The 26,827-nt window shown below is 41.6% G+C and overlaps 3 protein-coding genes across 7 annotated transcripts in view; 2 read left to right on the top strand and 1 right to left on the bottom strand.

Annotated features, from left to right (window-relative positions):
* Positions 1–11,329, top strand: part of nkain4 (sodium/potassium transporting ATPase interacting 4) — a 46,808-nt gene extending 35,479 nt beyond the window's left edge. The window contains exons 6-8 of one of the 4 annotated variants that reach the window (XM_087172798.1): positions 1,067–1,126; positions 7,758–7,842; positions 8,740–11,329. In XM_087172798.1, coding sequence (XP_087028924.1) covers positions 1,067–1,126; positions 7,758–7,842; positions 8,740–8,749 — 155 coding nt within the window. In that variant the 3' untranslated portion in view covers positions 8,750–11,329. Of the gene's footprint in view, positions 1–1,066; positions 1,127–7,757; positions 7,847–8,739 lie in introns of those variants that run through there. The other 3 variants (XM_023401827.2, XM_023401828.2, XM_087172799.1) reach the window with 3 other exon arrangements.
* Positions 11,330–11,396: 67 nt separating this feature from the next.
* On the bottom strand, positions 11,397–15,326 carry birc7 (baculoviral IAP repeat containing 7). The gene is made up of 7 exons (XM_023401842.1): positions 14,747–15,326; positions 14,127–14,226; positions 13,887–13,968; positions 13,688–13,733; positions 12,721–12,930; positions 11,972–12,037; positions 11,397–11,754 (listed from the first exon to the last, which is right to left on the bottom strand). The coding sequence occupies exons 1-7, from the start codon at positions 15,285–15,287 to the stop codon at positions 11,555–11,557; spliced, it is 1,245 nt and encodes a 414-aa protein (XP_023257610.1). The 5' UTR covers positions 15,288–15,326; the 3' UTR covers positions 11,397–11,554.
* Positions 15,327–17,006: 1,680 nt separating this feature from the next.
* On the top strand, positions 17,007–25,726 carry LOC111651786 (YTH domain-containing family protein 1). 2 transcript variants are annotated; one of them, XM_023401837.2, is made up of 6 exons: positions 17,007–17,430; positions 18,241–18,265; positions 20,341–20,420; positions 20,890–22,572; positions 22,764–22,808; positions 23,066–25,726. In XM_023401837.2, exons 1-6 carry the CDS (start codon positions 17,404–17,406, stop codon positions 23,090–23,092), a joined length of 1,887 nt encoding a protein of 628 aa, XP_023257605.1. In that variant the 5' UTR covers positions 17,007–17,403; the 3' UTR covers positions 23,093–25,726. The 2 variants fall into 2 exon arrangements, with proteins under 2 accessions (XP_023257605.1, XP_023257604.1); XM_023401836.2 differs by having other exon boundaries at positions 18,238–18,265.
* Positions 25,727–26,827: the final 1,101 nt, after the last annotated feature.

Below are 26,827 nucleotides of genomic sequence, written 5' to 3'. Positions count from 1 at the left end.
CCCCACACCAGCTGGGCCCTCTCTCTCTCCCTCAAGAACCAAAGGAGCCATGTGTTCCCTCTCCAAACCTCCTTCGGCCCATTCTTTCCTTTCTCTTTCACGTGTACACTCGTCGCCTCATCTCTGCTCCTCAGCGGTCTGTGTGGTCCTCACTGCTGTTGTGAACCCTGTTCCTCGCTTCCTTTAATGTACTCTGGCTTTCACTTTTCTCACTTTCTCCACTCCATGTGCCCCTTGTTTGTCGCTCCAGCTGTCTGTTTCCTGAGCAGGATGGGTGTTTTTATACTGCATTTGTGCACCTCCCCCACTCTCATGTTCGTACACACACACCTTCCCGCCTCACGCCCGTGTCTCTCGCAACTACTCAAACATCTACATCCTTCTTTTAAAGTGTTTCTTTACTGCGTTATCTCCACTCCTGTCTGTATTGTTGTATGATGTGTCTTGTTGTGAGTCTCACTATGGAGTCAGATGAGCTCAAGAGTTCACCTTGACGTGCATAAAAAAAGGCAGAGAGTGAGAAGGGGGGACCATTAAAATGAGTCATCAGAGAAGACAGAGAAACCAGAAACAGACAGTTGTGATAAATGACGCAGCTGCTGTGACCTCATAGGCAGCAGGTCAGAGGTCCTGCGGGGGGTTAGCCAATCAAGGGACAGGAAACATTGGATCTGAGGGTCAGTGGGATTCATATATATCTGATTAGCACTGCAGGACTGCGAGGATACATAGCTGAGTTCACAGGCATGAGAATCTGCCTTTACAAATATATTTATGCAATGCTTTGAAACCAAATGCAGAAAGGCGTAGGTGTCAGATAGCTGGATCTGTAATGGCGGAATAAACAAGCTCTCTCTGTGAGGATTAGCCAAGGAGTTTTTCAGGTACATATTCATACGTATGTGCTTGTCAGAATGCTAATTATGAAGAATCCTGAGCTTGGCTGTAATTATGTCTCTCCCTGTTGTAGACAGATTTGATTTGAAAACAGCATAATGAACAAACTAAAAGCATCTTAAGACTCTTTGGGGGAAATATGATGTGGGTTCTTTGTGTGTTCCTGTAGACCAGTGGTACACACGTCCAAGCTGTTCTTTGGTGGTCACATACCAGAGATTCACTGGCTGTAAGTAGTTAACATCACCATCCAACTGATTTCCCCTCCCAGCTCTGGGCAGCACCACTTAATCACCAGTCACCCTTAAGTAATCCCTGGAGGGTAATACCACTTCATCAGGAGTGAAGTGAAAAAAAAAAAAGACTTTTGCCCTCAACGTCTTTTCATTTTGTGTTTGGTGACCTGTGAGCTCCTTTCATTCCCAGTGTGGACAGTTTGCGCAGAGTGTGTTTGTTTAAAGTCGTAGCAGACAGTCTTTCGCGCTCAAATACAGAGATGAAAATAGCAAGCAAGCAATAAGGAAAGGTTGCTCAGGGTGAAAACAGAACATGGTGTGATTTTTATTGGTTTTAATTATCTTGTACTTCTTCTCTGATCCCGACTGTGCTGGGGTAAAACGCAGCTACATCGCTTCCAACTGCTAGCTCTTTGTTATTGTAATCAGCCCTTAGCCTGCACACACACACACACGCACACGCATAGACACTCACACATATTTGTTCATGAAGACACAGGTGCACAGACACGCACACTCTCGCACCAACACAAAACCCAGCCAAGGCACTTTGCCGCTCTCATTTTCTCCTCTCATTTGATGTGTAGATTAAAGCATCAAGCTCCCTGGCTGCATCAGCATATCTCCTCCTACACAGAACTTTTCCTTCTCTTCACTTCTCCCTTGTATGCTTTATGGTTTCTTCACAGGTAGATTGAACAGTCACGAATCAGAATCCAGTTCTAGTGTGTTTGAGAAGTCTTGGCTTTCCCCCTCTCTCTGTCTCTTCTCCTGTCTCTGCTTTTTGAGCTTTAATGAGGTGTGCTTGTAAAAAGTTAGAGGTCTCTGGTCACTCATTGTATCAGCCTCATTAAGCGCCTTGCTGGTCAATAACTTCACAGTTGATTGCGCCTCACCGAGACAAGGAAGGTAGGAAGAATCCTCAGAGACAGAAAGAGAAAGGGAAAGACAGAAAGAGGAGTACGTGAGGGGAGCTGAGGGAGGTGTTTGTCAGGAGCAAGCCAAGGAGGGGAGAAGGAGACGGGGCAATATGCAGGAACAAACAACACGAGACAAGATGAGCTTTTCACGAATAAGGAGATGAGACAGGAATTCTTCACACGACGAGCACTCCCCCACTCTCCACGGAAAGGGGTGAGTTAAATTTGAGTGCTCAGGCTTGCGTAAAGAATAGCGAAATGAAACACGCGCACACGTCCACACGCACTCGCAAGAAGCCAAGAAGACACAATGGGCAGAATAACAAGCATCATACACCATCAGCTCAGGGTTTGACATGGCTTTCAGGCTTCATTACTGATACTGTGTGTGTGTGTCTGTCTGTCTGTCTGTGTGTGTGTGTGTGTGTGTGTGTGTGTGTGTGTGTGTGTGTGTGTGTGTGTGTGTGCGCGCGCGCGCGCAAATGCGTGCGTGCATGTATGTATGACAGAGAGAGAGATCTTCCTTTTTGATGTGACTTCCTTTCTTCATAAGTGCATGTGCCTGTGTATGTGCACTCACACGGATCTATATGAGTGTGTGTGTGTGAGAGTGTGTGTGTGTGTGAGACTGTGTGTGACTGTTTGAGTGTAGGTGTTTATGTGTATGAATTTGTTACACAGAGTTATCGGTGGTGAGCAGACACACCGGCAGAGTGAGTGGTGGGGAAAATCCTCTTTGTAAAGTAGGTCATGGAGTTAGCTGCCTAGCGCTGGGATAAGCTCGCTTTAGCATGTCTGCTAATTATGCTGCCGCCCTGTGTGCTGAGTCACATCCCCAGAAAATCCTCCACGGCAGACAGAGCAACTGGAGGGATGGATGAATGTGCAAGCGGAGTGTATGAGGGAAAAGGTCAGAACATCAAAAAAGCCTCATTCTGTTGTTATCACCTCAAAGTGTTATTGAAAATGACGTCAAACAAGAAGAACAAAGATTGTTAATAGACCTTTTTCAACCGAGGACTTAATAATATGCGACAGTCGGAAAAACACCGATATAAAAAACAAAACTAATGACGGCTGAATTCCATCTATTTGCTTCGGTTTCAGGGTCGGGGTGTTATTATTCATATTGTAACACCTGTGCTTTCCTTGCTATGACCAGTCAAAATGTCTGCTGTGCAAAAGGCCTGCATTCAAACAACATTTGTGATAATACTGCAAAAAATGTGCACATGAAAGTATTTGTTTTTTGTATTATTTACTCTTAAATAATTCTAATAAGATGTACAGTCATGTGTACAACTTCTAGGAACTACAAGTGAAGTGCGGATGCTTTCCGATATGATGCCATGAATAATTTTTATTGATCAATTAACTTCATACAGAGTGGAGTAGACAGAAGAAAACTTCAAATCAAATCAATATTATATGTGACGACCTTTGCCTTCCAAACAGCATCAATTCTCCTAGGTACACTTCACGGTTGTATGGCTGTAAGTTTGGGGAGGTTGTCGCGCTGCAGAATGGATCTGGGTCCGATAAGACGCCTCCCTGCTGGTATTGCATGATGGATAAGAATCTAAACATCTAAATACATGTAGCATCTAAAATATCTAAATCTTTTGTACGATACTGTAAATGTAAAATATGACATTTTTGCCGTGTGAAAGAAATGTCAGAATCTTCCCAGCTCATGAAGCTCACAATGATAATTTCACTTATGCTGCCTGATTCAAGCTCTTCTCAGGACTGTGTGGGTGGGTGTGTACAGGCCTGATTGACCTTGTTGCATCCATAAGGGCAGGACAGTCTACGCCCCTGTCGTTGTTATTAGAAAATAAGGACATGGCGATCACCATATGTAAATGCGATTCGCATACAGTAGTTTTTACTAAATCACATAATCAGCAGGACTATCATTGTTGCATCACAGTATTTGCATATTAGACTATATTTAACCAATATACACGGTCTTGTTTTGATTATCTTGTCCAATTAATTTAGTGATTTCCTCCTTTTTGTTACTCATTTACAGTTGCTGTAGCCCTGTTTTATAATCATGAACAGACACGGACAGTAAACACATTTCAAGCACTGTTTCACTATTGTATAAATTCAGTTGTATAGATAATGGACATTATGACTGGGTCAGTGTATGTATCAACATATGACTGACAGAAGAATAAAGGCGGTGCTGGACATTGGATGACAAATAGGAGATTGGCAGTTGCAGTGACACGTATTGAGGGTTTAACACAGACATCCAGTTTGTAATAGGTCACAAAGAAATAAACACAGGAGCAATATTTTCTGTATTTGTCACATTAAGGTCATCACTTGTTCATTTTCATTTGAGCATCATCAAACAGGCAAACTTTGCAGAGGCTCTCCTGTTCTATCTTTGTGTAGAACCTTTCTCCTCTCTGCATGGATGATTAACTTTAAATACACTCTCAATCAAACATACCTGCAATTTTCATATGCAAAATAACTAAGCATAAAACCACTAAACCAGTCTTAAAAGTAAATGAGTAGCCTGTATAGCAATCATGGCTGTGTAATGGTGTGTGAGGACAGAGGTTCAGTATTGCAGAATGGAGCTTGCTCAAAAAACAGTGTGTGCGAGGCAGAGAGAGATTGAGACACAGACTACAACTGTGTCTTGTATCTCATCTTTTCTAGATTGTTGCAGATAGGTTCTGAAGTGTCGAGCTATCTGTCTGCCCTTTATCTCTATATCGCTGTCTTTGTCTCTGCCCTGTCTCTCCTTGAATTTCTTAATCTTCCTCACACTCCACTCTTTTATTCTCACCAACCCTGTTTTTCCCTCCTGGTCTTTTTCCCTTTATCTCTGTGCCTGTGTTTCATTTCAGTGTCAGCTCGCCAACTCCTCACACACAAATACATACACACACACACACACACACACACACACACACACACACACACACACACACACACACACAGGGTGCGATACGGCAGTATACGGTAGACTGACTGCCAGTGTCTCTCCTGGTTCAGTACATGTCCTCTGATTTCAGCCAGTTTCCACTTAAACTGAAACATAATCGTCTTATATTATTCCTTGCTTGTTGAGGGGCACCACATAGATGCCTTAACTGTTGACCTACATACCTTTCATTTCTTGCATGTGTCCACACAAGTGAAAACCATCTCCCTCTGCCTGGGAGTAACCAAGCTCTTTCATTATTGGAGGATCAAATGCACTGATCAACTGCCAATATCTGTTTCCAAGGTCACGATCTGCACTAGAGAGGACAAATTAAACTCTCAGTTTCATATTGAAAGAATGCCATCCTCCCTGGTGTTGGCAGATCAAATCTGCCATCTACATGTTAAAACATTAGAATTGTGTTTAATGGAGTTATTTGGAAGTTCAACCCAACAGCTGTTTACCTACCAGACTTGCCGAGAGCTTCAGCCATCATTGCATTTATAAGACCACAAGTTAAAACACATCCTTTGAGAAGCACTACTTCTTCAGGGCAGACTGGATGCTACAGTGACTTGGTAATCGGAAAAGTGACAGGCCGACCGGGCTGGGGAGAGCTGGTTAGCATGCTAACATCAGTAGAAGGAAAGAAGTGATAGAAACAGAGTGGGTTGCTAAGGCTGGCTATGTAGCAATATCAAAAAGTTACAAATAGCTCCTTTAAAGCATCTCTTGAGAATGAACAGGCCACTTGAGATTGCAACTTTCCACCCATCACATTCATTTTCAAAGTGTTTGTATGTTAGCTCTGTTTTTACTGTTGTAAACACTGATTTCTCAACCATCAATGTTTGGTGAGCTATACAGAGGCTTCAGCTGAAGGTCGTGGTCGGATAAATGTGTGTAATAATTATTTGAAAAAAGGTTCAAGCAATTAACTGGTTGGCATACACTATACAGTATGTAGAAGAGATAAGAGTTAGAAATGAAGCATTTTAATAAGGTTCTAACCAGGATATCTTCATTAAAGTAGGAATGGTTAGTGGCTAATAGAGGCACCTGTTGAGGCACAGGTTCTGAGCTTTCAGATAATGTATATCCAGAGACTTTCCTTTCCTATGTATGTAGCATAGCAGGAATTTTCCATTTGTTTTGAAGGTATGCTGTCATAAAACGTAGTCTTGCAAAGGTGGAAAATCTGACCTGTTTGCGGTGCTAGATGAAAAGTCAGGTGATCACCAAAGTCATTAGGATTCATCCTCTGGAGACCCTGAATATCTCTGTCAAATTTCACAACAATGCATCCAACAGTAGCCGTGATTTTTCACTCCGAACTGACAGATGGGCCGACCGACATTCCCATCCCCAGAGCTGCTAGTGTGTCTAAAAATGGCAACCATCGTTATGATCTAACTGTATTCCTCAGCACAGTTTATCATGGCAGGGGTTGGATCCCCACCTGCTTATAATGAGAAAATCACTGGTACATAAAAGAATAAGTAAAAGGTTTTTGTTTTTGGTGTGTGTGCGTGTGTACGTGCCCGCGTGTGCGTGCGCGCGCATGTGTGTGTGTGTGTGCATGTGTGCGCGCATGTGTGTGTGTGTGTGTGTGTGTGTGTGTGTGTGTGTGTGTGTGGGGTACAGATGAAATGGAGAAACCTTGGAAACCAGGGCAGGGTCACAGTAAAGGGACAGTTCCCCCACCACAGCACCCTGTGGCTCTCTGCATTCATCCTGCCCACCTATCAGTATTCAGCAGACCACCCCTGCCTCCTCTTATCAGGATGGAACTGATTTGGCCTTACAGTAGTTTCCATGGCTGGCTTGTGTTTATTTTTCTCCCCACAGTTGTTGGTTCCCAGAAAGTAACAGATCTGCCCTTTTTTTTTTTTTTTTTCTTTGTGTTATCCTCTGTAACTAGGATCCACTGTTTGCTTAGTGTCTATTTCCACTGCATCAGGCTCAATCTCCGTTTCTCCTTTCCCTCCCCTCGTGGTGTTTACAGTAGTTTCAGAGCCTGTGGACATGCTGGCCTCTTTCACATGCACGCCTTCCACCTAATCTCTTTGGCCCCCTGTCAGTCAGACCGACAAGCGTGACGCGCACCGTTTTCCCCTTCTCCCCCCTCCCCTCTCTCCCTCTCAACCTTTGTGTCCCCTCAAGAGCCGCAAGCATTTTCCTTCATCTCAAAAATCTCTCTCTGCATCTGTGAAAAATGCACTGCACTTTGGTACCGGCTTGTCACTCTCTCTTCCTCGCATGGCGTAACACTCGTTTGCTCATCTGCCCCTCGCCTAGAGTCTGAACTCTTAAGTGAGAAAATAAACAGAAAAGGTTGAGCATTCGGTCGGTGGCTGAAGGTCACCTCTGTTTCGGAGCGATAAAAAGGCTTAGGCTATTTTGACAGCTGGCCAGCTTTCACCTGTTCCCGAGCTTTCCCTCTGGCTCTAGGCAGATGCACAGATGAAAAAAAAGTTTTAGCAGAGTTTTTTATTTTTTTTATTTTGAGGACTTTTATTTGTCAAAGTTAAAATGAAAAAACTTAAAGCGTGAGGTGTTCGTGCCAAGATGACTACCTTTCAACATCTCTGTGTTATTACTGTTCCCACTGTGTCTTTTGTTTCCATTTCATTCCTCATTCATCTTGTGTTGTTCTTGTTTTTTGATCATGCATGTCTTTTTAGTTAAGTGTCATATTCTGTTACTGTCTGTCTTTTGATTTACTCCATAATTTATGTTTTTAATTTTCAGTTGATTTTATTGGTGGATTTGACCCATTCCCACTCTACCATGTCAATGAGAAACCATCTCATCTCCTCTTAAAGCCCATGTACCTGTAAGTATGACTGTGCTATCATCCCATTATGTGTGTATATATATCCCCGTGTGTTATAAATGTGACTGTAATAACAGGTGTATGTGAATATGCACATTACCATCACCACGTTGCCTTTTGTGCCTTTTTGTGGATGTAGTTGCTTATTTACTTATTTATTGCCTACATGTAGTTGTTTCTTTTTCAAGGTCACATTCCCAGATTTTCCCTGAAACTATTCATTAATCAAAACAAGAATTATTTTTCTGAGTTTACAAAATAACCTCAACTCAAGGTCCACCTACTCGTTTGTTCCAGAGCTTTTTATTACTCCATCAGGACCCAGTAAGTTAGAACACAACACCGACTAGGAGAGGTTGTGCAGACAGTTTCTTGCTCAGTATCTGGAGATTCATGTCATGTCTGGGGAGTAACATGTTCTTTGAAACATGCTACATCCTGTCAGAGGGCTTTGGGGAAAATAAAGGCCTTTCTTGTTGTGTGTACGTGTGTTTGTGTGCGTGTGTGTGCTCACGCCACGGGCATTTACTGATTGGAGCATATGAAGAAGAACATACAAAAATCTGCCTAAAATTGGATTAATCAATTAAGTTGTGCAGAGAATTTAATAACAATAAGCCTGGGAAGTCATGTAATAAGTCTCTGCCAACATGAAATGAATATTTTATTAGCTTCTTGACAGCTTAATCAGCTCCGTCTCTAATGGGAGGGAGGAAGTTTTCGTCTCCCAAATCTACTGGGAGTTATATCCTGGATAAATTCATCCAGGGAAGTGTGTCTGGGTGTGTGTGTGTGTGTCTGGGTGTGTGTGTGTGTGTATATAAATGTGTTTGTGTCTGAGCTGGCCAACAACTGCTAACCCTCCGTTCTTCCTTCCCACGTTTCTGTCCTTTACAGGTCTACGTAAATAGGAGAGCGTCCAGCAGGGAGGTGACACAGCAAATTCCCACGGAGACAAACATCCCAGTGCACTGGGGACACGCCAGACATTCCTCCCCCCTTTTTGATTTCAGTGCTTTAAACATGTCATTTACTGGTATGCTGCCCAGAAAAGCCAACACTTCTCAGTTAGGGTCCATTGTTTTCCAGGGAGGGATGACGGGTTCTGGGAACGGGAGGATTACAGTGCAACAAAGCCTCATATTGTGTATTTAGGGAAGTATCAATCATTTTCTTTGTGTTGAGTTCTCTGCTGAGGTCCCATCGCTGTGACCTGCCCATAATGGTCTAATACTCCCCAAGAACATGACTGTATAGAACATGTACAGCATATAAATACATTGTGTATGTAATCAGGGACTGCCCAGCATTCCCAGTCTGCGGTACTGTGTCTTAGAGGACTCAGTGATTTAGCATGTTATTGCCGGTTTGGCTCAGATCTTGGCTGGAGGGCTGAATTACAGTGGAGCCTGTGGAATGAGCTATTGTGTGCAGCCTGTTTACTTTAGGCCAGGATCTGTGTGCATAAATACACAAAGTAAAGCAGGAAGAGGCAGGGGAGTGGAGAGGTACAGGGAGGGGAGGGAACAAAAGCACCAAACCTACAGGGGCATCTGTCAAAAATAGAAAATGTAAATAATGAAACGAGCCGGGGGGTGGGGGGGTGGGGATGGAGGGGGTTGACATGTGGTTGAGAGTTATGGTTGAAAGTTTGACGTGAAAACTATCAAGAATGCAAAAGAGCGTTAGCGTGTAAGAGGCGTTCAAACACAGGGAGTGGCATGCGAGTCTTGCTTTTATTTCCAGAGTCTTATTATTGTGACTATTTTCACCAACAGCCTCGTCAGTAATTCTGAAGTGTCAGGTGTTTGTGTCAGACGCTGTGTTGAAAGCTTTGTTTTCACCTCAGTTTTTCTCCTCTAACTACTGACACATCAGGCTGCTGGCAGGGGGGGGGGGGTCATTACACACACTCGAGTAAAGGTTACACAGCATATATTTAACTTCGAGAAAACAATAGAAATTGTTTTACGATTCATATTGCACACAACAGTGTTGAGTCTTATGGGTATGGTCTTCTGTGTAGAAGTAGCATGGCTATACGTGAGTGGATCAGAGCATTGTCTCCTGTCACTTCAACAGTTTAGATTCTCATTGGTGATAGTCTCAGTTGTGATTGTTTTATAGCATGTTTTTTACAGGGTTTGTATTGTAATTATGTGTAAAGCATATTAAGTAATGACAAAATAGCGAAACTGATGTCTTCACAGTGTATGAGCTGGATAAACTGGGTAGTTTCTTAATCATATTTCTTTTATTCTGACCCAGTATCATTATAACTTGATTTAGGCAAAAGTGCACACACCTGGGTCATATCTCCCAAACTGAGTGGTAGCACTTTTTTTTTTTTTTTGCGCTTAATGTTTAATCTATCAGGTCAAAAGTCAGCTAAAGTCAGATCCCCTGTTGCCTCACTGATTGTGTGAATCACTACTGCCCTCTGGTGTTCAGAGTGTTCATGTACATGTTGTGAGGCTGCTGAGTCTCTGCCACAAGCCCGCTCTTCCACAAATCTCCATATTTTTTTTTTTTTAACTCAAACTCATTTTTTTGTTAGCGGATAACAGTGAATCTTAAAATAGCATGTTGATACTGAATAACTGTCATGTGAGAGGAGTCAGCAAGTTGCCCTGGTTGTTTCATTGTTACATTCAGTCCTCTGTCTTTGTCATTTCGGTTAAGATCTTTTCTTAGCCACTGAATTTGAATACAGAATATTTTCAGTATATCATTTGTTTGATTGCAGTAGTTCTTGGTGCGAATTCTTGAAATTGACAGCATAGCTATTTTTTTCCTAGAATCAAAAAAAAAGTTGCTTTCTATTCATTTTGTTTTTCAGTCCATTTTGTCTATTGTTAGCACCTGAAAACATCCTGCTGGGCCTCAGATTTCTGTGATATTAGATGTACTGTCACTGCCAGATAGACAGTCTACAAACTGTTATGATTCTGAACTAATCTCTTGACTAATTTCAGAATAATGTGAGTGATCTATTTTGATGTGATTGGTCTCTCTATTGGAAAGATGCAATAATAATTTATAAGTCATTATTGTCTTTATAATTTAAAGTTTACACACTCCTGGTATGCTAACTGGTGTGTGGATTAGTAAAAACACAGAGCACCTCATATTGTAACATAATCAGTATTAGTAGTAAGATACTACTAAAATCATTATGTAAAACGAGTCTTCCTCTCAGTGCAATACAGCCTCTTCCTAAAACCCAGTGACTGGAATTAGTTAAAACCTGTTATGGTTGTCTATGTGTGTTAGTCTCCACTGAAAAAAAGATTCCACCTCTTTGTAGATAATTCTGTTTCTTTGCATAGAAAGTGGAAAAAGATTTTTTTTGTATTTCTCTCTTCTATTTTGTGTCCTGTGTTGCCCCATCCCCATGTGACCTTGATTGTGTAATCCTATTTATCCAGAACTGTGCTTTGTGTTCATGTAAATAGGTGTTTGTTAATAAAAGAATGTGCTCTTTTAATGATCTGGTGTGTCATTTATTTAGTAGACATTTTGTTTGTGTGAAAATGAAAAAATGAAAAAACAAAAACAGCTTAAAATGTTTATTGTAGAAAATAATCTGTTAACCTCCGACAAAACAAGCAGCACTCTTGATTTTTATCAGTACAAAGGAGAAAATTAGTACAGAGCAAAACTCAAGGCCAATCATGTAACACCTGTATAGCAGCAGTTTCTCACTACAGATTTAGGACATGAAAGCACGAACACTGCCTCTGATGACAGCTCTGCAGATGGGGCAGTGACGCAGGCTGGCAGCGCAATCACCACACACCACCAGATGACCACAGGGGATGAAGACGATGGACACCAGCTTGTCCATGCACACCTTACAGGTCCTCTCCTCCTGCAGCTGCCTCAGCAGCTCCTCTGGACTGGGGTCCTTCACTGCTCGACAAACCACACAGAGAGAAGAAAAAAAAAACACATGAACACATACATGGCCAGAGTATATGTACAAGCTGACTGTTGTGTCTGAAGCTTGAATGCTGCAGGATAGAGCAATCGTATGGCAGCGGTTCAATGCTGTAATTGATTATGAAAAGCATTACAAGTACAACAGTAGCTGTTTTTCCTGCTAGTCATGGAGATGTTGACCTCTGACCTTTCTCTCTGACGGGTGTTTGTGTCCTCACGTTTCCAGCACTGGAGCCCTGCCTCGTCTCTGTATCTGAAGCACACAAGCATGAAAAAAGACAGTCAAGGCACATTATGAACTCAAACATCCATTGTGACATATCAACATGCAAACAAATGGAAGTTAAAGTAAAATTATGTTTTAGATTGTCAGAAAACGACAGATGATACTTGAAAAGTATCAAAAGTACTGGTTCTACGAAAGAAATGGACCTTGACTGGCATTTTGTGATTCATTACATAATAGATGGAGCTAGTTTTCACCACTTGATAGAGATAGGTGGTTAAGTCCAGTGGTTCCCAGTTGAGGGGTAGAGCCTCCTCTGATGGGTCACAACATAAATCTGAGGGGTAATGAGATGATTAATGGGGAAAGCAGAAGAAAAAACAAAGTTCTGCTTCAAAACCTTTCTCTAATCTGTTCCTCGCTGCGCCTCCAACAGTGATTAGAATGAAATTTAAGAAATTTAGAGGGTACATGTTTGAGAATCTGAAATGTGACAAGGGGCTCCAACTAGACATGTATTTTATAGGCTTACTATATGTAAAATATTAATCTGAAAAGTAACCAGTAACTATAACTGTAACTGTAGAGGCAAAAAGTATCAGGAAATTGAAATGCTCAAGTAAAGTACAAGTACCTTACAACTGTACTTAAATGCAGTACTTGAGTAAAAAAATAAAAAACTTTGTTAACTTTCAAACGTTGGCTGTTACCTCTGCTCTGCGGGCCCCTCCGTCTGTCCTCCTCCTCTGCCTGCAGTACATCAGTGACCAGGTCAGATACAGAAGTGTAGTGCTGGCCTGTCAAAAGATACTTGGTCTGGACCAGACTCTCCACCAGATTGGCCTCAAAGCCCATCTGAAGCACAGTCTGCACCACAGGAGAAAGCATGGCCGAGGAAGCGCCCAGACCTCCGACCACATCTGGGAGATGAGAGGAAGGGTGAGGTGAGGAAGACTAGTGACCAGCCACTGGACGTTTGGTTCAATTTAGCACCACATACTATACAATCCACTAGATAAGTGGGAAAATAAATGACAAATTGTGCAGCTTGCCTTTATCTGCCGATACATTAACATTTCAAACCACGGACCTCTTCTGTATACTTGCTGAAATGGATTCTAATTGTGATGCCTTCATTGTATGGAATAATTGCCTTCTCATGACTACCCTGCAACCATGAGCAACAGTCAAATGGTTTCCATAGCGCTCCCTAATTACTGCAACCCGAGAGCAAACATTAGCTCAGGTAATTGAACATCCAGTTATTTCATTTTCAGCATCCTTGCAAAAAAAAAGTAATGAACCTACTGAGTGTGTTCAGAGTCTCATTTGGGGTTTTAAGTAGCGCTTGTGTGCCATGTCTGCTTTTATACTTCAAATCCATGTTTCTACCAAGGTGGAACTCCCAGGATGATCTAAGAATAATTCAATCAACCAGATGCAGCCTTTCTTTTCTCCATTTCCACCACCTGCAGTGCAACTCAAAATGTTTGCTCTACCTTTCCCCTTTTGTGTGAACAAGCAGGAGTGGATGTTGACACTTTGATGATTTGCATCAAAGCAGAAGGCTGCTATCTTTTTTATCCCGATCTACACAGCAGACATGAAGGGTTTTTTTTTTATGTGTTTGGTACATATCCTTCATTCTCTGCTTTTTTAGAATTTTATATGACTTACCATTTCTGGAGCTGATATCTCTGCCTGTGGAGGTCTGTGAGCCACCCTTCAAAAGTAATCATATTTCAAATTCACAATGAAAGTCATGAATGATTTAAATGCAGGAATGGCAAACTGTCATTTATTAATGCGGAATTATTCTTATGTCTGCAGTATGACAAATAGGTTTTATCCAGATAAGAGGGGTAAAGGTTCTCACCACAGTCTCACCCAGATGGAAATGAGTATCTTGTATGTTGCTGATGTACTCCTGCCCTCTCGATTGGATTAAAAACTCACACCTGAGAAATACAAACATGCTATTTTATAATTTAATGAAGTATGAATGCAGAACAGTTTCACTTGCGAGTGCAAAACAAAATAAATAAATTAATAAAATAGGCAAATTATGTGTTCAACAATTGTCTTTGTATGTGCCAGTGACAGGTCCTGCTGTTACCGTGGAAACCACTTGGCATGTTCCTGCCACGGGTCGTCTCCTGGCTCCCAGTTTCTCAGCCCTCCATCACAGTAGAAGCATTTGACATTGTCGCCGTGACCTGTCAGGATGAACGAGATCACTGAGAGAAGAAGCTAATGACGCGGCTGGACAAAGAAAAGATCCTTACACTCCATTTCTGTCCTAAATCAACAAAAAACATGTCTAAAACAAAACTTGTCTATATGTCTGATTTTACAAGGACTCAATCTCATACACAAACTATATAACAAAGGTAAATCAATAATTTGCTTTGGTCACTGTAGGGTTACTTTATCTGATTGCAAGACTTTGTATAGGTTTTCATGATATTGTGTCCACACGCTGTGTATTGCCTAAAGCTGTGAACCCTACTTCTTTAGCAGCCCCAGCTTTGTCCAGGTTGTTCTGTCCACAACATCATGACTCAGCAGGACAATTGTACTATTAACTCTCTCACAAAGAGAGGTCGCTCTAGCAGTGACTGGGTCAGTGCTGAATATTTCACTGAAATATACTCATGGATACTCAAATGTTGCTCATAAAATATTAAAGAAAGCAGATGTTTAGGATATAAATGTTACTAGTGAGACAGTGAGCACCTGTGTAGAAAAATCCTGCTCTGGCGAGAACATCTGGCTGGACTGAGGCCTCAGTTGGCCAGTTGTGGAAAGTGGTGAGCCGGGAATCCTCTGCCTCCATCTCTGGGTAGACCGCTTGTCCAGCTGTCCCCTGATCATCCATAGTCATCCTCTGGAGTTGACTCAATAATTGGCCATCCACGGAGTCCGAGGATCCAACTTGGAGAGGAATATTTCCCACAGCTCGACCCAGTATGAAACTGCAAGTGGGGAAATGCCTCTTGTGCTCTGCGGCTGGGCTGTCCCCGTGCACCCAACATCTTAAAATCCCTCCACAGCAGAAACACTGGACTTTATCCCCGGGGCCAAGAAAGAAGAAGCCTGCTTTGGCCAGATCTCCAGATGTGATAGGTGCATCTGCTGGCCAGCTCTGAAAAGTTCGAAGTCTCTCCCCTTCTCTTCGCATCTGAGGCTCCTCGAGAATGTGCAGCATAGTACTCCTGTCATCCATCATTCTGTGGCATGTAGGTTTTCCTTTCTCTTTCTGTCTTGTGCCAGTCATCCCTTTTGCGGTCCATAGTGGAGCGCGCACTGAAGGTGAGTGCAGCACACCGACTGAAATAATATGATCAGCTGTGGGGGCCTGCACATTGGCCTACAGGAGACTGCTTTCCAGAAAAGCCACTAAATGCCAGAATGTATGCTCATTGACGCTTGAATGAATGACAGCCTGAACATGCCATGTTACTCTGCCTCTTAGGGAAAAAGGCCCACCATGTAAATAGTTTTAGAAGCATACTATAGCCTAACAACTAATCTGGACTATTAAAGGGATATCACACAGATATTAAAATATAGTAGCAAGAACAGAATAAGCCCACAACTGAATAACAGAAAACCATTTTAACCTATGATTCCTTATGGGAATACGCTGAGTACTGTGGTGTTTTTCCATGAGGGGTTTTCTGGATTTCAACAAATGTTCACAGACTCATATAGAAAAAGAAAACTTGACCTTTCAAAGTATTAGAAGCTCAAGAGTGGCTCTTTATCCTGTTTTTTCCTAATCGCATTGACACTGACCTTTTTCTCTGGTGAGTGTTTGTGTCTTCAAGGGCCTACAGGATTTCTTTTCCCTCTGCACTTGAATTTGTAAGATTAACAGTGAAGATAAGTCTCAACAACAAACTCAACAAACACATAAAATAAGCAGCTGTGTGGTCTTTACTCTCCTTGAAAATATAACGCAGAACTTAGTGGCTCAGGGTGCGGGTCAGTGAGCTGTGATGAGGTTGCAGGCAGTATCAGAGAAAGCAAAGGCAAAACAAAATCTACAGAAGATAGGAAATAAAATTGTCTGCTTAAATTACAGTGTCACAGTTATACGTGATAATACATCTTGTCATAGATAAGACCATTAAACGTGCTACTGTGAATATCAATAGCTATATAACTTTCGATGTTCACTTACACATTGTACACAGTAAGTTAAGAATTTGACCTTTGGCAGAGTTTAGGTGATTGTGGATGTATTGTTGCTACCTCCTGGTGGTGAAACAGAGAAATACTACTGTAATTTATTGCAGGTCATAACCTAACCTGCTCATGTTAAATTGCTAGTCATACTCAAATTATAACCGTGACATCAGTTATTTTCTTGCTATAAGTTTCAGCCTGGTATGAACCACATGCGCACATGGATGGCAGTGAGGAATTTACACATGGTTGTCATAACAGTCAGCTTTACAAATCCTATATAAAATAGTCTATATCTATATTGTCTGTGTATCTAAGTGGGGTCACCGGCCAAAAAGACAAGATGCACAGTTTACTGCAACTACATAAGAGATTTGACTGATGCCATAAGCATCAAGCTTTGCAAAATGTAAGTTCACTGTGGACTTATTGTGCCAAATGTAATTTTTGCAATCCAGTAAGTCTCACATGAGCTCTGTGCTGAACTAAAATGTATTAGATCTAAGAGGCCCAGCAGAAAACCACACTAGTCTGCTGATAGCCCCCTGGCGCAGGTTATACCGTCAGAGAATGCAGAAAATAGCACCAATGCCAGTAAACTAAGACTGAAGTTCTTAACTTAAGTTCTTATCTATGCTTATGAGTCGAGTGCATTTGTTATTTAATTGTATGATCTAAATCACAGACATTAGCCACAGTCACTGTCTTTTTTAATGGAAATGATGCTTCAAAGTTTAGCCCCCACCCCCACCCCCCGCGGGGAACGACGTGAACTGCAGCGGCAGCTCAAAGCCCGGATGGAGCAGCCATTGGGGAAGTGTACAGAGCTTTAACGTAACTGAGGAGGGCTCTCTTTCTCTCTCTCTCTGTGGAATAAAAATTCAAAGTAAAGGGCGAGCGAGGATAGAAATATAATCAAGATACGAAAGGTCCAGTCGGCGACACGTAACATTAACTTGAAAACCTGTACCAGGAACCGGCTGCTTTCGGACACAGTATCCGAGGCGACAGACTTGAACTGTGGAAGTTGGGATACGTGCCCACAGCGGAAAATATACAGCTGAGCTAGCCACACGCTAAGCGGCACAATTAGCCACATAGCTAACTGTAACTGAGCTGTGAACTTGCTTTCAAATCACGGTGCTTGAAATCCAGTCACAAGCTCAGGCTCTGTGAGAATCCAGGGACTTGCTTAATGAATTATGTCTGCCACAAGCATTGACCCTCAGGTAGGAAGGACGATGTATCTCGCCTGTAGAGAGCTTGGAAGCTAGCTACCTGCTAACGTTAACGATGTACTGGGCTACGGCTATTCCTCGGAAGTGCTAGCTAGGGTTGGCCGGTGCATGCAGCTAGCAAGTTAGAAAGATACCGTGAAATGGTTAAATGTTTTTAATGGAGATTCAAGAAAAATTAACCCAATCGCGTTAGACTGCAACCCGTTGTCAAATGCATTTTTGTGTGAAACTAAATGTTAGTACCTCCGTAGCAGAAAAACTCCCCTTATGGCTGAATACGTGAAACCTAAAGCTAACGATACAAGAATTACTGAGGCTGAAGCTAACTTACTCTGCGAAAGACAACTTTTAAAGCAATGTGTATGTATGATGTCTAGACTGCTGTAAATGTTTGCGGCCATTTGTGATAAACTATATTACAAGCTGTATTAAAGCCATTGGCGTTTAGAAAGCCATTTTAAAGGGGGCTACGTTAGTTAGCAAAGTTGTGCGTGATTTAACGCTAGCGTTAGCTGGTTGATAAACTAACAATAAGTTGCACACCATATTGTGTAATACACAAAATAAATGACGGTAATATCTGTAGCCAACTGTTAGTATATATAGCTTTCACCATAGAGTAATGTTAGCTAAATATTATGCTTTGTCTCTTTTCAGGAAGTAGTCTTACATTGAGCTTATGAGCGATAAACAGACAACATTTGAGACTGTACTCAGTGCCAACCTATGTGTGAAATCTCAGACCGACTGAAAATAACCATGTCGTTCTTTTTTTCTTTTCATGGTTTAACCTGGAAGCAGAGATCAAAGGGACAAGCATCTAAAGGTGAGTCGCGGCATCACAGAAGACTGACTCAAGATAATTTGTTTGGACATCTAGTCTGGGCCTACTGCTATCCGACTAAGTACACTAGCCTTTCATGGAATGATATCTTGGCTCTGAAAACATTACTGCCAGACTACACAATATATTCTGTATAGTGTATAATATGCTGGGTCTTGGCACATTGATATCATAAGCTTCAAAATCTTGTAATGTGGTTGAGTTAACTTTCTTTTATCACAGATAACAAGCCATATCTTTTCCTTTAACAATTAGGCTGACTGTATCATGAATATATAGCTACTGAAAGTGTCAAGTATGAATACTGAGCACAAACAATACTGGGCTGGGCCACCAGTGGTAAAAATGTGTGCAGAGACTTATTGAAGTATAACATCCACCATGTTAAAGGGCTGATGAATTTCAGAAACCTGTAGTCACTGTGGGAAACATTATACAACATTTTCAACACTGTGGCTTGTGGGGGAACATGTTTTTTTCTATTGCTTTGTTAATTGATACAGAGATATTGATACATTATAAGGACTTTGATTGATAGTATCCATGATGAGAATATGTACATGATACTTATGCAAGGTATGGACTGACATTTACATTTTTAGTTTGTAGTTATTTCCATCCAAATCTGCCTTTTGAGTATAACACACAAAGACACGTGTAGTCTTAAAAGGTGTCTTTTTAAAATATGTTTGTTCACAGAGAATGAAGTTTGTGGTTAGCTTGGATTCTAGTAGAAACCCATCTAATCACACTTCCATCATAATCCAGTTTGCTATTTAGGCAGTGTTTCAAGTCATTTTTTTTTTACCAAAACATGACTTGAGCACACTGCCTTTAGATGCATATTTTGGCAAAAGAATATAACTGTGTGGAACATGCATGACACTGTTTTGAGTGGTTTGAGAAGCTTCAGTGAATATTTTTACTGCTTTGGTCCTCACAATGAATTTTGTAACTGCAGTATTTTTGTTATATGTTAATATGCCATTGATTTCAAGTTCCAGTTGTTTGGTCCAGAAATTGGCAAAAAAATGCCCATCAGTTTCTCAGACCCTGAGCTGATGTCTTGAAATGTCTTTTTTTGTCCATTCAAGAGTCCAGAACCCCAGATTATTCGATTTGCAATTGTATAAAACGAAGCAAAACGGGAAATCATTACATTAGGTGAATGGGAACAAACAATTTTGTGGCATTTTAGCTTTATGGATGACTCGTGATTAAGTGATTATCAAAATATTTGCTGACTAATTTTCTGTCGCTCAACTAATTGATTAATTGACTAATCATTTCAGTTCTGTAGTGAATCCAAACTGAACACAGCCTGCTCTTTGTGTGAGCAACAAGCTGCAAACTTTTAAAGACACCATTAATTCCTACAGGTACTGAGTGGTTCATACTATCAGAAGCTGGGATTTGTAAGGGGTTGTTCTATTCTCACTCTTCTCTCAGTCCCACCACCAACCCCAGTATGATTTACTAGGAAGTCACTGTTGTCAGTTCCTCACTACCATTAGCACTGGCAACGGTGTTGTTATGGTCTTGTAATTGTATTTTTTTTATGATGTTCAAGTCATCTTTGATTTACTGCAGTGGATGGAGAAGGCGGAGTGACAGGCAGGTCTTGACTCACTCTGTACCTGCAGGTCTGGCTGGCATCTGGCCACAGGCTGATTCACCCCCAGGATACGGCTGTCTCCTGGGCCATGGGGCTGTCTTATGGCTCACTGATTTTTGATTGTTTTTTGGAAGACCACTTACAATAGGGACAGACAGATTTAAGTACTAAAATTGTGAGTTGATTTATATCATTTGATAGATAAGTATGAAACTAAACAAGTTAATCTCAGCATGAATTAATGTGATTAAAATATTTCATTGGTGTTAGGTTATCAGATGTTTATCCTTAAATCTATTGTGTGCTGCATTGGAAACTCTGTGTAACTTGATAACTTGCAATAAAGGGTAAATAAACTACTTGTTGCAATCTGTCCCGTAAAAACAAAACTCTGTCACCCCTATATTTAATTTTTCATGAATGTAATTTTGTTTTGTTGCAGTGCAAAATGGTTCACTACATCAGAAGGAGACTGTCCATGACAATGACTTTGAGCCATACCTCACTGGTCAATCAACTCAGGTAAAACTCAACCTCCATCTCTTGAAAATTATTAGGAAAATTGCAAATAATTAACAAATATTAATTAGGTACAAGTACAAATGGACCAGGACTATACAGTATGGTTCAAATGAATATCACATAATTTGTAAGGGTATTTGTTATTGATGTATGCCACAATAAGGTGTGCACAATCACGCACATAATTAAACTGATGTTCTAATCCCTGACATGTGTCTGACTTAAGTATTATACAAATTTGTAGAAGTATGACATGAGTTGATCATTTCAGTAGAACTGTATCATGACGAGATTAAGTAAAGGTAAATTATTCCCCTCTTGTATGATGGATATAAATTAGTTACTCACATTAAGTGACATTAGTAAACCATTAAAAAAAGATATTTAATATAAAACAGAGGTAGCAGAGTTTAATTTATAGAGAGGTTTTAAATTAATTTTGAGGCTCTGCTCACTTTTATTCATCCAGAACAACAGCTACCAGTCCATCACCGACCCCTACCTGTCCAGCTACTACGCCCCCTCCATTGGATTTCCTTACCCCCTTAGTGAGGCTCCATGGTCCACCGGTGGGGACCCCCCTATTCCATACCTCACCCCTTACGGACCCTTGAGTAATGGAGACCATCACTTCATGCATGAGTCAGTGTTTGGCCAGCCAGGGGGCCTGGGAAGCAGCATCTACCCCCACAGGTTTAACTTTTTTCCTGAAAATCCTGCCTTCTCTGCTTGGGGCACAAGTGGCTCCCAGGGCCAGCAGACTCAAAGTTCAGCCTATGGTGGCAGCTACAGCTATCCTCCCAGCTCCCTGGGGGGCACCCTGGTGCCTGATGGTCAGACGGGCTTTCACAGTGACACCCTCAACAAAGCCCCTGGTATGAACAGCCTGGAGCAGGGAATGGTTGGCTTGAAGATCGGAGGGGATGTCACTGGCCAGGGCTCAGGTGTCAAGGCTGTGGGATCTGTGATTGGTGGCCCGGCGGTGGCAGCCACGGGAAATGGAGCCACACCTATCGGCATGCCCCCACCCAAGCCCACCTCCTGGGCGGCCATTGCCAGCAAGCCTGCCAAACTGCAGCAGCTGAAAGCTAAGATAAAGCCAGGGATGCCCAATCCAGGGGGAGCTCTGCCCCCACCACCCATCAAACACAACATGAACATTGGGACCTGGGACAAGGGCCCAGTGACTAAAGTAGCCACAGCTCCACTGCAGCAGCAGCAGCAGCCTCTTGGCATGCCTCATGCCATGCCACCTCAAGCCCCCATGCAGCAAGGACCCATGCAGCCCCCTCCTCCCCAGTCTTTGGTGCAGCCCCAGATGCAACCAATGGCCTTACAGCCCCAACCTCCCCATCACCAGCACCAACACCAGCACCAGCACCAGCACCAGCACCATCAGCCACCACCTCAGCCCTACCAAAACCACACCCAGCCCCCACAACCCCAGAACCGTTGGGTTGCCCCACGCAACCGCAACCAAGGCTATGGGCAGGGTGGCCCTGGCCAAGACGGTAGTGGTGTGATGGGTGTGGTTGGTAGTGGGAACACTGGCCCCCAACTGTCTGCCAGCCAGGGACCTGGTGCAGAGTCCCACCCAGTGCTGGAGAAGCTGCGTGCCTCCCACAGCTACAATCCCAAGGACTTTGAATGGAACCTGAAGAACGGTCGTGTTTTCATCATTAAGAGCTACTCTGAGGATGATATCCATCGCTCCATCAAGTATTCGATCTGGTGCAGCACGGAGCACGGCAATAAGCGGCTGGACTCAGCTTTCCGGGCCATGAGTGGTAAAGGTCCTGTGTACCTGCTGTTCAGTGTCAATGGCAGTGGTCATTTCTGCGGCGTGGCAGAGATGCGTTCACCAGTGGACTATGGCACCAGTGCTGGTGTTTGGGCACAGGACAAGTGGAAGGGCAAATTTGATGTGGACTGGTTGTTTGTTAAGGACGTGCCTAATAGCCAGCTGCGCCACATCCGCCTGGAGAACAATGACAACAAGCCAGTGACCAACTCCCGCGACACCCAGGAGGTTCCTCTGGAGAAGGCCAAGCAGGTGCTCAAGATCATTGCCACCTACAAACACACCACCTCCATCTTTGATGACTTCTCCCATTACGAGAAGAGGCAGGAAGAAGAGGAGGAGGTGCGCAAGGTGGGTAAAGTCATCTCACTGTTACTTTACCATAAATATGTCTTTAGCATCTTTGACCAGAATAAGTTTATCCGAGCTTATCTTTTCTACGCTCACTCTCTCATTTGACTGGTTGACTGTTGATTTGTGCCTCATTTGTGAAAAACTAATTCTTGTTTTGTCTGTTTCCTCTCACTTGCTCCTTTTGACAGACTTTTGAACCTGCCCAGATACAGAACCGCTCTCGGTTGGATCAGGTAAAGAACTGTCATACTTTCTTGTTGGTGTAATAGACTTCTTCGGGAGTATTAAGGTTTTTTTCTGTCATTGATGACTGTTTTTGATTATGTTCAACCTGTAAAGATGAAATTTTAGATAATATAATAATATTTGATCACTGCTTTAAATAGATAAATGCAGGCCTCTGTTCATCAAAATCTCCTGCAGTTTACTGTGTTGTTATGTAATGTTTGTATGTCTGATGATATTTTTTTTGCTCTGTTTTTTCAAACAGGAGCGCCAAAACAGGAATAAACAATAGAGGACATTTATCCTTGGCTTGATCAACAGTTACACTAGGACTTTTGATTTAAGAGACAGAAGAATATAAAAATGCAACCAAGCCCTTCATTTTTTTCTATTTAATCCTGGTGAATCTCTGCCATTGTTGAGACTTGTGCTTTTTTTGCCCCATATACCACCCACTTCTTGTGCAGGGATAACAAGCTGATTTAATGTATTACCTAGCCACCACCACACTCTTTAGTTCAGGTTTTTTTTTTAAGTATTTTTCTTCCCGTTCCATCTTGTACTCTTCTCTCACCAGACTGGTTTTCTCTCTCCTGCCCCCAAGTCCTCCTCTTTCCAATTGAATCAGGGTTTGACTGCACCATGGAGAAAAAAATCTGCCACTTTATATTTCAGTACAATCAGGAACGGATGTGTCCTGCCCCTATTTGTCCATTTGGGGGCAACATTGCCATGCTTCAGAGTTTTAACTGTGCCAACAGGGTTGGAGGATCCCAAAGGCAATGTTGGACTTGGAACTGTGCGATAATAAAACTTCAATGGTTTATCTATTTTTCATTCAGATCGACAAAATCTCTATTTTTTGGCTTACTACTGACAATTTTCATTTCAGAAATCTGTTTTCTGGAGCCTTAACTTTTTTTTTTTCTAATTATTGGTGACTTCTCAAAAGAACTGCTCAAACAGTGACACTGCTGGAGAAATCAGGGATAGTGTGAAGTCACACGGGACTCGAGACATTTCAGAGGAGGAATTGCAAAGGCCTCTGGGAAAGAAATAACGGATGTGTCCTCCACAACCAGAACTCTCACCATTTAAATCAAAAATTGTACTATTGACATCATTCACACCCCTCTGCTTTGCTTTCTTTTGATGTTTGTCTTGAAGGGGTCTTTTGTATGTTTCATCAGGAGATTCTGCTTGTGTACGCAACCCAGTCTGAGAGAACTGTCGCATCCACCATTTTAAATTGTTTTATAGTCAATTCAGAATGAATTGTTGCTTGTGCATTTTTGTTCCACAAAATGGGGGGAGGGTTCACATATTTGTCCATTCACCATCATTCTGTCTTAATCCTCTGTTTTTGTTTTTTTCCTTGAATTTGGTTTTGCTAAGTCTATCATGTTGGTCGTAATGCTAAGCTTTAACGTAGGAGCCTATATATTCATGGAGAAAGCCTAAAAATGTATAACCTAAAAATTAATGTAACTGATTTACTATCGAGTAAGAAAAAAATAAGAATGAAATGTGGTTTCTGTGTGTTTTTTGGTTGTTGTTGCAAAAAATAGTTTGTTCTAGACTGAATCCATTGATTATGATACAGTAAAGTACTTTCAGGTATGTTCATGGGAAAAAAAAGATTGGTTATTAAAAGAACAAAGTCACTAATAAATGTGTGTGCCATGCATGGCAAGCTGCAATATAGTTAAGTCTGCTGGAAATGTTGAACTATTATCCATCCTGCAGCTTCTCTGTGAGGTGAGAGTGGTGATGTTGATTAGTCCTTTAAAGGACAGTGTCCCCCTGTTGTCGTATCAGTGGTTTCAGGGCATTCAAAGCCAGAATGCAGTTTATTTGTTAATGAGGGTTTGAGATCAGCAGGTTCTCTCTTGATTAGTTTGAGATTGTGACTTCAGTATTTTGTGGATTGCGAGGTTACCATGTTGCAGAGAGGAATGCTGCTAATAGACATGGCTGTCTCTTTCATATTAAGGTGACTTTTCTCATTCTGACTTATTTTGTTTTATTTCTGTACAAGTTTAAATTTGATGTAGCTTCATGGTAACCAAATCAAATATTCAGATCCCAATTCACAATTTTCTGTTTGAAATATTTCAGTTGAAAAAGATGATATTGACACTTGTACCTGTTTAGGTAATGTGGCCTGGACTCATGAAGCTGTTTGGTCTTTTCAGAGTATGTTAGACTGTGTATGTGCTATATGATCTATCTTGATTCTGTCAGGACTTTATCCCCTTTATAATGTTGAGATGACAGAAGTACTGCACTTTGTTTGGGTCACTTGAGTGTGAGTATGAACCGTATGCTTCACAACCGTATTTCGAGATGTGTGAAGCTACATTGTATGTTTTTTCTTTTGATTTTTTTTCTTTTTTTTTTTTTTTTTTTTAACCTGGCCAGTGTATCCCCCTGTTATGTAGAGACCAGACCTCCAAGAGGATCCTTTCTTCTCCATCTCTTCTCCTTTTTACCTGCACTAATCAATAGCTAGGTTGATCCAAGCAATACGGTGAACGCCCTTCACATGTTTGCCTTCGCCTTCACCGACACCGCTCTCTCCATCCAGCGTCAGAGTCAGGGGGAGGTGAGAAGCTAAAGGATGCCACCGATGTCGCAGCCACAGCCGTCTTTGCCTCAGGAAGCATGAGCTGGTTGTGATTATAGTACAGGGCTTACATGCACGTTAATGACAACTGTCGGAAGATGTTTGCTGCAATAGACGGATGTCAGGCTAGCCATCAAAGTATATGTATCAACACTACAAAAGGATTAATGACATGAAATATTAAATAAACATTGATTATCTTATAGACCACAGTTGTAGTGGGCATAACATGTTCAAAAGAGCTATCTTGGTTTTTCTTTATAGAAGAAATCAAGCCTTAATAAACTGTCCATTCAGAAATTACTTTGTCTTGATCTCATGAATTCTCCAGTAAATAAACAGCCACCTATAGTGACCTTATCCAAAGAGAGGAAGCTCTGTAGGGCAGCCCCAGTGCTTAAATGTCACTGAACGGTTTTCCAGGCTGGAATTGTTTCTGTCCGTTGTCTTATTTCATCATGCTGCTACAGTCTCTGTAAATGCTGTTTTCAAATCAGGCCTCAGTTTCCACAGGCTCAGGTCGTCCACAACAGAATTTGAGCACACAAATGGGAGTCCTGCAGCTTTGGATAAAAGTTTGCAATATTTAAAATTTATGAAATCAATACATAATTTGACATTTCAGTGTCTAATCTGAATATAAAAACAGAACCCTTAGTGTTTAAATCCATGTACATGTTTCCCAAAACTTTTTTTGATAATACATTTCTTCAGCCTGAGATGACCTGAACAGGTTTACAATAAAATATATTTGTTCCACAGTTGTCAAAAGATTTTCTTGTCTTTTCTTGACAGGAGCTCTCCATGGTGCTGATTTCCTGATCTGGCAGAACTGCTGGTGGGATGTTGCAGTCACATAATCAAGTAAACAAAACTGTCTTGAGTAAAACAGTGTAAGTGATCTTACATGAAATGTAGATTGAGAGTTTATTTAATTTTAGATATATATGATTGTTGAATATAACATTTTATGCTGCACAAGGATCTTCACATCAGTAGGGCCGCTCTCTACTACAAATGTACCTCACTAGATTGTGAAAATGTCATAAAGAAATTATTTTAAATTCTCCATTTAAAAAAAAAAAAAAATTAGCAGATGTTAGTCTGTAAATGCAGCTTGCGTTATGAAAAAACTAGCACATCTAGCATGTACAATTCCTCATGAAATAATCACAAGAACAAGCAGAAAAATCAGTGCAGTTCAGGCTTTATTTGTTGTCACGTCATTACAAAGTATGCATTCAACTTAGACATAAAATATACAATATCACATTCAGGCTCTCTTCTCTGTATAAAATTATTGATGTGGAACGGTGCAATGGTGTGTAGCATTATTACAGAATATTACTGACACACAGATCCACAATGAGATTATTTATTTGGCCTCATGCTCAAACAGTA

This window comes from Seriola lalandi, unplaced genomic scaffold (assembly GCF_002814215.2).
Source record: "Seriola lalandi dorsalis isolate HSWRI2012SDOR001 ecotype SW California unplaced genomic scaffold, Sedor1 jcf7180002053772, whole genome shotgun sequence".
NCBI lineage: Eukaryota > Metazoa > Chordata > Actinopteri > Carangiformes > Carangidae > Seriola > Seriola lalandi.
The sequence above is the reverse complement of the archived record's forward strand: the minus strand, read 5'-3'. Positions and strand labels throughout refer to the sequence as shown.